This window comes from Silene latifolia, chromosome X (assembly GCF_048544455.1).
Source record: "Silene latifolia isolate original U9 population chromosome X, ASM4854445v1, whole genome shotgun sequence".
NCBI classification, from domain to species: Eukaryota; Viridiplantae; Streptophyta; class Magnoliopsida; order Caryophyllales; family Caryophyllaceae; genus Silene; species Silene latifolia.
The window spans coordinates 5,405,248-5,416,139 of NC_133537.1; the positions used below are offsets into that span (position 1 = coordinate 5,405,248).

At 35.7% G+C, this 10,892-nt stretch overlaps 1 protein-coding gene across 1 annotated transcript; it reads right to left on the reverse strand.

Annotated features, from left to right (window-relative positions):
- Positions 1-3,333: 3,333 nt before the first annotated feature.
- On the reverse strand, positions 3,334-10,480 carry LOC141622466 (uncharacterized). Its single transcript, XM_074438504.1, has 9 exons — positions 10,324-10,480; positions 8,824-9,545; positions 7,513-8,435; positions 6,585-6,873; positions 5,518-5,742; positions 4,789-4,962; positions 4,176-4,370; positions 3,969-4,082; positions 3,334-3,874 (listed from the first exon to the last, which is right to left on the reverse strand). The coding sequence occupies exons 2-9, from the start codon at positions 9,520-9,522 to the stop codon at positions 3,515-3,517; spliced, it is 2,979 nt and encodes a 992-aa protein (XP_074294605.1). The 5' UTR covers positions 9,523-9,545; positions 10,324-10,480; the 3' UTR covers positions 3,334-3,514.
- Positions 10,481-10,892: the final 412 nt, after the last annotated feature.

Sequence of the window (10,892 nt, forward strand, 5' to 3'; positions counted from 1 at the left end):
TAATGCTATGTCATATATTGAGGAGAAACTCCATCATAACTATGGAGGTATTATTTGAAATGAAGATTCAAGAGTTATTATGAAATGATCATATCCAGATTGTGAGATCCGATGAAGTATGATGATTGAAGTTATCAAGAATTTCTACTAATTGAAGATATCAAGTTATCAACGAAGATGAATTATATTTCAACAATCGAGAAATTATGTCAAATCATGGATCATTTCAAGATTTATCAAAGTTATGTAATCATCAGGGGGAGTAGGCACGCGATGTACTCTTTTTCCTTATCCGTGGTTTTGTCCCACTGGGTTTTCCATGGAAAGGTTTTAACGAGGCAGCTTGTCATGCGTGTTTAGAAGATATTGTACTCTTTTCCTTTCTAATGTTTTCCCACAGGGTTTTTCTAGTAAGGTTTTTAACGAGGCATGTTCTTCAGTGATGGACATCCAAGGGGGAGTGTTATGAAATATTATTATGTAATATTATATGGATGTCCATATATTAGGATATTCTAGAATTATTGTATTAAGGAAACTCTACCCTATTGTATGTGTATATATATACCCCTCATAATGGAATAAGAATACAGTTCAGTCTGTCTTTTCTCCTCTCTACCTTCTCTCTATAATTATCTCTTGTCTTTATTTCACAACACATTTCTATTTATTGAATCATTTTTAATCATTTTTTAGTAATTGCCTCATTCATGCTTATGGTTTATTCCTTAATAATACGTATTGCTCTATTTTTATTTCGAGTATTTTTGTGGGGTCAAAATTCAATGTTTTGATATTTACAACTTAACAACGGAAATTATAATGTCCTTACTCTTGAGTATCCTAACTTTACTAGTTTGAATACCCGTGCGTTGCAACGGGGTAATTAACTTATTTATAATGTAAAAAAAAATATAAGGGTTTAATGTTTATATTCTATGTCTAATGATTTGTTTACATATTATTAAAATATCTCTTTCAAAAAAAATAAAAGATTAATATATACGTGGGTTAACTCTTATTTATAATCATATAATCACCCCACCTTATACTAATCTTTCGATGTGGGACAATTCTACTATTTATAAGTAATATATTCACCAAACTTGGATTATTTTTCTGATGTGGGACAATTCTACTATTTATACGTAGTATATCATCAAACCTGCATTGTTTTTCAATGTGGGACAAATAACATACTCATAATTACACCATCTTTTTTGCACTTAGTTCGACATTCAACCAGATCCCGAATACGGTTAATTGTTACTCATTATATCTAATAGTTATATTTAAATTTAATAATATGATTAAGTACTCTCCATTAATATTTGTCGTTGTTTTTCTTCATTTTTTTTTATCATAATTGAGATACGGAAATTTCTCGTGGTACCCCTTAATTTTGTCAGATTTTCCATGTTACCCCTACTTTTAAGAATCTGCGTATGGTATCCTTGAAGTTCCATTTTTTTGCCCATGGCACCCCTAATATAAAGGTCATTAAATGACGTTAAGTTTGATGGCGTGACAATAAAATAACAATTAAAAAATAATACCCTATTTATTGTTTTATTGGTACGAATATTTCTCTCTTTTAAATGAAAATTTAATTAACTATATCATTATAATATTTGAAATTTCTCATGGTAACCTTGAATTTTGATAGATTACACATGGTACCCCTAATTTTAAGTTTTTACAAATGGTACCCTTGTGTTCACCTTTTTCTTTCCCAGAATACCATTTGACAACGTCCGTCATAACGTCTATGACTTTTGACGCCTTTTTCTTTAATTTTGTTATCTATTACACAAACACTTCATCATGTAATTCTTAAATCCATATTTTATTTAATAAACTAACATTTAATACCTAAATAACAAAACACAAATAGCATGACATGCTCAATTACTCATCTAGTTACTCAAAGGAGTAACGGCGTTATGAAAAAAGTAAACACAAGGGTATTATATGTACAAACTTAAAATTAGGGGTATTATGTGTAATCTAACAAAATTCGAGGGTACCATGAAAAATTTCCGTTATAATATCGACCATTTTATCGATCTTTCTCCCACCTAAAAAAATGTTACAACTTTAAAAATTTAACTTTTAATTCAAGATTATGTTTAAAGTCTCTTATATAATAAGTATATTTTGAGAGATTCAATATATTTTGGGTGATATCTAAGTTCCAAGGATAAATCCTATTTATAATCATGGGATCACCCCACCTTATGATAATCTTATGATGTGGGACAATTCAACTATTTATACGTAATATATATTTATCACACCTACATTATTTTTCAATGTGAGACGAATAACATATTTAAAAGTACACCATATTTTTTGAACCTAATTCGACATCCAACCCGATTTAATAATAAGCAAATACTATATTATCTGATCTATTAATATTCATACGTTTGTTTTTTATTTATTTTTTATCATAATTAAAATATGTGCAAATGATATGAACCTATACTCTAATGATAGAATTTTTTTAACACAATTCTAATTATATTATTTAAACGTAGTATATTTACCACATCTACATTATTTTTCAATGTGGGACATGTAAAATCTATAGGTAGAAAATATAATGATATAAACTTTTAAGAGCTCTCCAAGACAACACTTAAGAGACTCAAAAATTTTTGGGTTGATGCCTAAGTTCCAAGTATGCCTCATATTTATAATTATAGAATCACCCACCTTATACTAATCTTTCGATGTGGGACAATTCTACTATTTATATGTAGTATATTCACCACACCTACTTATTTTTCAATGTGGGACAAAACATACTAAAAAGTACACAATTTTTCATATTAAGAAGTACACCATCTTTAATATGTGCAAATAATATGAAATTTATACTCTAATGATAACATTTTTTACCACAAAGCTAATTATATTATTTTCATAATTTTTTTAACAATATTTTTTTTTGACAAATGAAATGTAAAAGTTTGATATAAAAATTGGAAATATCACTTGAATATAATTTAGGAAATATACATACTATAATAATTAAAAGATTCTCCACTTTATTTTTTACATCAAAAATTATACTTTTCTAAATTTATTTTTGATGATGTGGACGCTCTCAGATCGCTCGAAAAAACTCTCTTTTATATATATATATATAGATATAGATTTGTAGGAGTAATTTCTTTTAATGTGGACAAGGAGGTCAAGGACCCTTTAAGACAGTCCACAGTAATCCTGTAGAATGTGAAGTCGATTTTTTCACCGAGAATAAGACCTATTTACACTAATTTATCTGAGACTGTTGTATAAAATACGAGTCGTTTAAACACGATTATGAAATGGAGATTGGAAGATTTTCTGTTATTAAGAAATGGGGCAGCATACAGCAAGCATTACAACATACGGCCGTTGGATAAATGGTCTCTTCGAATTCTGTCAGTTAATCAGCCAGAAACACATTTACTACATCACAATATACATAACTATACATTTATCCACACTGCTCGCGTTAATATCTTCACGACTCTACCCCATCATTCCACACTTGGCGAAGGAGTTGATATCTGACAACATTATTTTGGTGATTACGCGGTACTTTCTTGATTGATTTCAAATGAGGAGATAATGCAGCGAAACTGCCCATCTCTTTGTGACAAAGAATAAAGTTCAAAGGCGACTCCAGTTCATCAAGCTCATCATCACTAGTGTTTGACCTTCTGCACACTGACGCACTTCTTCGTAACTGAGATTCACCCCCTGTTCCGAAGCTTCCTCCCATTATACTGACCAAGGAAGATGCTAATGGAGGAGAATAATCGACTGATGGTGCTCTGCATGGGAACTGTGCCATTGCGTCTTCCCTGTCAGAGTCTATAACCTGCAGAGAGCAATAGCATTTATACAGACGTCAATTAGCTTCGCTCCAAAAGTCCTTGAATAGCCATGAAAGGAGTAAATTTCGGTTCACTTACCTCAGCATATAAGGCATCAAACACATCATCTGGAATCGGGTCGGGGCAGAATTCATCAGGAACGAAATTCTCAAGGACCCTTTTAATAAGGGCGGCGCCAAATTTGGGACATACCTGAAGAAAAAAAAAGGCATATAGTGCGCGCTATAGTAGGATGGCGAGCAATTTCGAGAATTTGACAAGTGTTCCAAGGTTTAGGGAACAAACCTCATGCCTGACTGACTCGCTCAGTAGCATGTCTTTGGGAAGCATCATGAGGTCACTCAGTGATTTAAGGAGATGGAATGATTTGAAGGATGGTCCGTGTTTATAATGGACATCATCGTCAATCATTCCATCTTCAGGGGCATCATCGTCATCGATGCCGAATAGATCAGCCAACAATCTAGACCAGTTTCCAATCTGTTATCAATAATGATAATGAGATTCAGATATTTTACTGCGAAGGTAGAATATTATCGATAATACCATCAACACATGTGTGTGTCGCCAATAGCGGAAAAACAAAAATACACGTCTCCAAGTTCTATCCTTCATACAGATAATCCTCTTTACTATTAACGAAATCTCAAGTAATCCAATATCAAAAACAATGTAAGTTTCACGAGTAACGTTATTAGAAATTAAAACCAATATGAGAATGAATGCGGAAAATCACACTATGAAGTTACCGGAAAAAGAAAAAGCTGGAAAAAAGGAAATGGAAAATTTAAGAAGTAGAAGTTTGTGAATAATATTGTTAGGTTTGGGAAAAAAAAGGCGAATTATCTACAACGGCAATCTGATGCATCAACTCAACGTAAAGCCAAAATACACGTACTGCGTTTTTAAGCTGTGCACCAGCACCAAAGCTGGATTTCCCAGCAGGGATGGGCAGAACTTGCGCATCGCTGATTGGGTCAGAAACAGGATCAGTAGGGATGTCTTCAGAAGATTCCCGAAGGAGAGCATTAAGCATGGCTACATCCAGCCTGGCCACACATTGCTCCATTATCTGCATTTGCCAATCATGTCAATAGTTGGTCATATACTGGCAATGGTTCATGACATTTCTTTCTTAAATTGTCCGTTGACTACGGATGGGAGGCGTAGACAAGACAAATGGATCGTCCGTATATTACTTATGTCATCCACTTTTTCTTATGCATATCACCACTCTACCCTTCACTTCCGATTCGCTTTCTCTCTCCTCTCTCAACTCAATTAATTCACAACTACTCTCTCGGTCTCTGCATGTTCTTTACATATTACATATTGGGTCGTCTCACCCATTTCTTAATGTTACCCTTTTAGGCAAGTTTTAGAAACCTTTCATGTTTCGTATTTTAGCCAAGCACTCCCAGTCCCCCCCAACTGACCCCCCCCCCCCCCAACCTCCAACACAGGCGGCACACCACCGGAAACACGCCTCACTTACTCCTGAACCACTGAAAACTCCTCCCCAACCCCTAGAAAACTTAAATGCCCTCCCTAAACCACGTCAATGTAATAGGGGTCAATTTATGGTATCACGCTACTCTTACTTGAAGAATAAAGTAGATGGACTAACCAATTTAGCTAACACCGGCAAACAGCCACACTCGTGACCTGCAGATCGAACAGGACACAACCGCTCACAGGCATCCTTGAATGCCCTCTTCCAAAGTTCTAATGACAGGTTCACCTGCTCCTGGTGAGCTGATGAGGATGTTCTCCTAAAGTTTTTCTTACAGTTAGAATCCATCTCTCTATCAACCATCTTAGTTGCGGAGGACTGCATGTGCGGAGTCAAAGTCTGTTGCATGATCAACAATTCAATTGGGTCACCACTTTTACAACCATAATAATGACTCCCATTTTTTCCTTTTTAACAGATTCATAAAGACTTGCCATTTATGTACCAAAAAAAAAATACTCCGTACTTGCCATTTCTTTTTAGGTTCACCATATTGCCAATTGCCCTCTATCGAGTGGTCACTTACACGTTTGTTTCCATCTTTATTATTTTCTTAGTTAATTTGGGTAAAATTAAACATTACTAGTTTACTACTACCTTTTATGTTGCACACTATTCCAAACATACCACTACTAGTCTACTACCTTTTTAATCACCTTATGATCGTATTTTGTTACCGTAAACTAATTCTAGCAAAAAAAAACATTGAAGTTTCCAGCCAAATTTAATTTTCCCTCCAGATTCACTTTGTTTTCTCATTTTACCCTTTTTCTTACTTATGTCACATGCTTTTCTTGCATTCTTCTCTCGTTATGAAAGTACATAATGTAAGGTACATTAGTACACACTTGTACATTCATAACTTTTTGGCCGAAAACATCACCGTAGCAAAATCTAATCCAATGTGGCTTAAAAAAATATTTTTGATTTTTTTTTTTTTTATAAAAGGTAGTAAATTTAACAAGGGTGCAACATAAAGGTACTCCTACTAACTAATTTAAATTTTTATCCTTAGTGTTAGTAGGGGTTTTTGGTGAAATTTTCACCAAATAGCCCAATTGCACTTTAAAAATATTTTTTCCTTAGTTATTGTGTCATTGTTGAAATGGTAAAGAATTTCACTATTTCTAATAGGAGGGCGTATGAAATTACAAAGACAAGATGAAATGAGGGAAGTGAACCTGCCACCAAACAGATTCAACAATGCGCGAGAAGATCCAGGATTCGAGCTTTTCTAAAGTAGACATGAATTTATTCGGATTTCCCCAATCTTGAGAATTTCCATTTATACTACTATTAGTAAGCTTCTCAAAAGAAGAGACCTTCCACTTCAGTGATGCCTTATTCACCCTCTTACTAGTCCCATTCTTGTCTGGAAAAGGGCCACCAGATACTGGCAACTGCTCATCCTCAAAAGCCTCGCTAACAATGGCCCGGAGTACAACACAGTTTGACAGCCAGAAGGTCAGCCTGCAACCATTGCAATGCAGAAAATCATCAGAAAAAAAGGTACGATGAAAATAATATAAAAAACGATAATACACATGAAAGGAATACGGTCTTCAGAGCAAGACTGGCATATTGCATCCTTATATCTAAATAATCCGGACTTCTAGTAGCCAAATCGGTACAGGTAAAATGACCAAGAGAACCCTTGAACATGCATTTACCAAATACTCCCTCCAAGTCTCTTTGTTGTTCCTCCTTTCCTTTTCCATTCAAGTCGGGTTTTGTTCCCTCTTTCCTTTTTTGGACAACTTTGTGTGGTCAAAAATCAATTACATGTAGGGTCATGTGTATTGTGTGGTCCAAATTGATTCCCTTAATTCTTGTGTCCAAAAGAAAGGGGAACGACAAAGAGACTTGGAGGGAGTATTAGTCTAACCTTTTTCTCGATTGATCTAACAGAGAGCAGTACAAAAGATACAAATATTAATCCGCCATCCGGTGGATACACCTAGTGCCAAGGTCAATGACCAAGAGAAACCATGAACATGCATTTACTAAACATAATTATCCATCTTGTTCATAGCACAGCTCACTAACACCTAAAAAAATGCTAGATATTTCCTTTTGCACAACAATGTCACTGAAGCAAAACATGTGTACCTTGGAACATCATTTCCACAAGCTTTTGCAACCACAACCAACCCAGAAATTGTGTTTTGGGCTGCAGTAGATCTCTTCATCCCATTGCTAGCTTGGAGATAAAGTCTACAAAGGCGCCTTGCTGGAGCATGAACTTTATTAATGGAGCTTCCATGCTCTGCAGCAATGGAATACAAAGCAACTTCCATAGCAGCAACTTCTCTCAACTCCGTCTCCAGAACCTTAATTCTCTGTTCAAGTTCCTGAGTTTTGTTATCTGAACTGGCACTTCGCTTTTCTACTTTATAGGCCTTATTAGGTTCCTGCTTCACTTTAACATTAGTTTTAGTGGGCTCAACTGATGATCGAACAGATTTTACATGCCAGGGTCTCTCCCCTATCAATAAATCATCAGTTTCAGACAAGACTTGTTTTTGCGCAGCATTTAACAAAGATATCGGTGACATGCCTCCAACAAAATGTCTTTCCTCATCCAAAATTTGCCCCACGTACCCATCATCCCCATGGTCGTCTTCTATTATAAATTCTGCCACATCAGCATCAGTTACAGGTGCAACTGTACTACGGGATACTCTTTCAGGCAACTCAATCCTTTTCCCTTTCTCCTCAGAGATTTGATATTCAAGATCATCTTCAGACTCTAGCTTCTCAATGGCAGTCGTTGGAACTACTTTATTGGCCAAGACGGTCAGACCTTCATCTAACCGGGGCTTTGGAGCAATTTCTTCAACAACTTTTGGACCACTTCCATTGAGTTGGCATGATGTAGAAGATTCTACCCCGGCATTCAATGTATATACTGATGTTGATTCTGACACCGAATCAGAGGTCTTGGACAAATTAGGCAGGTTTTTTGGACTGCTTAAATTAGAATTATGTGAGTAATCCTTGACATTTTGAGATTTCATCCTTCCCGAGCCATTCTGTGAATTAAAAAGAAAAGAAGACATACAGCAAGCTATCAGAAACATTTCTTATGACACGAAGTATACGCTAGCCTTCATCACATATTTAAAGCCAAAGTACTCCCAAAGTCCCAAGTAGGCTTCATTAGCATGTTATGGATAAATAGTATATCCCCCTCATGGGCTCACGGCTCTACAAATTCCCCACTCCACTATACTAACAAGGGATTAAAATGTTCTACTCCGTGCATTACTATGCTATTATCATTCATCTGAAGCAATCTGTGTCACTATAACCACTTGCATTGTTTTGCAGGATATGTCATAACAACAAAATACCTGTTTAGCCCATAATGATCAGATGACACAAAAATGACGTTAAAGTCGGAGGAAACAATCACAATACCTCCTTATTTTGCAAAGGTGAAGTTCCATTGGACTCGGCTATGGATGATGCAGTCACCGAAGAGAGTGATGACGAATCATCATCAGTCAAGGAACCAATTTCAGCTTCATCGGCATACTCCTCGTTCATTAGTGCAGAAACAGAATCGCTGTCATTCTTGTCCAGCGATCCTTCTTTAGTCAATCTACCCCTCAAAGATGAGCTTGATCGAGCCCTATCATAGGCTTGAAGTCTAAGATGCAAAATTGGCTGCGCCGAGTTCCTGAAGCTCCGCGTGCAATTCAAGGGAACCCCTACACTAGTTACCTCTTTGACAATACCATAATCAGCCAAGTCTACAATGGCAGTCCCTAGCAATTGCCCTTTCACTGTCTTATCTCTTCGGGGTTCATACAAGTTAAACTCCAACAAGTTCTTGTGAAATACATCCGTATCCCCATTTTTGACAGACATGTCCCTCGACAATGTGACAGGAAGTCTAAATGACTCATTGAACTCGATTTTCCCGTCATCAAGGGAAGGAGTCACCACAATGGTACTCCCCGAATTGCGCTCCCCATTTTCCCATTGGATTAGTACAGACCGCACAGTTTTCAACGACTGAGTTGGCGGCCAAGGCTTAATTTCTTGAACATGGACCAAATACTCAACCTGTGTACTTGGCCCTCTCCTGTTCTTGTTCCTCATGCCTAAAACCATTGTTCGGCTAAACTGCCCTCGATCTGATTTAAGCACCATAGATATGAGTTTCCAATATCAGCAATTACAAGATAATTTCAACTAACTACAGCAAAATACAAAATACAAGATGCATGAATGCACTTCATTTCAAGATAACTAGACCCTATTGTACCCAAGGATTTCCGTCTTAATCAAAACCATAAACCCAATATATCATCACAAAAATAGAACATCAAAACCCTAATCAACTTTCTGAAGACCCCTTCAACTGAAAAGTTAAAATGTTTAATTGAGACAATGACACTACAATTAAGAACAACTACCCACTAATTCTGGAACCCTTGAGATAACTGAACCCTGTTCTACACTTGTACCCAAGATTTCTGTCTTAATCGAAAATGAAACATCAAAAACCCCAAATCAAATTTCTGAAGTTCCCCTCAAGAAAACCCTTAAAATGTTAGCTGAGACAACAACACTACAATCAAAAGCAACTACCCACAAGTTCTGGAACCCTCAATCAAACAAATGCAACTAAAAATCTTAACTAAACAGCTAAAAAAGGTCAGAAATTTAATGAAATCTAAGCAAAAAGAGAACTGTATACATTTCAGGTAAAATTTGAACGTGTATATAAAGTAACTAATCTACCAACAACAAGTATTATCTAACAGATCTAAACAGAACACAAATCTTCCACTTAAAGTAACAAAAATCATATAAAAATTACTACAAGGCAATGTTATAAATTGGGTAACAGACAAAAGTGAGGTAGACAATGTAACAAACCCAGATAAAATATGGAGAAAAGAAACAGACCAGAATGAGAGAAGTCGTGTTAGGGAATACGGAGTATTACGGTATATTGCAATATATCGGTATCGTAATAATAATGGAGTTAAAGGGACTGAAGTGAGAAAGGAAGAAGTGTGTTGTTGAAAAGGACATGAAATGTGTGACAGTGAGACACTGGTGTGAGTGTATCAGTGTATGTGACCGAACAAAGCTGGTAGCATTGTGTAGTAACGTTAGATTCTTGTTTATTTTTAATCTTTTCAAGAAGTAAATTATTGAGAAAGTGGGGTTTTTGGTACGTAAAGTTTAGATGTGAGGTTGGTAGACTTCTCACTTGTCGGTACCAATGGACTAGTCTAGGTAGAGGTAGAGGTAGAGGTAGAGGTTTGGATAGTAATACTTCGTGTTGAGTTGAAGACGGATTAAGTATATATCATTTGTATATACTTTATTCAACTTCACTTTACCATGTTTTATTTTGTACATTATTCATACGTGAACATTTAATTTCAATTTTTTTTTCTCAATCTCCTATTCCCCTATATGCTAAGAGAATAACAAAACTTCAATTTTTTCCGCTCAAATTTCCCTCC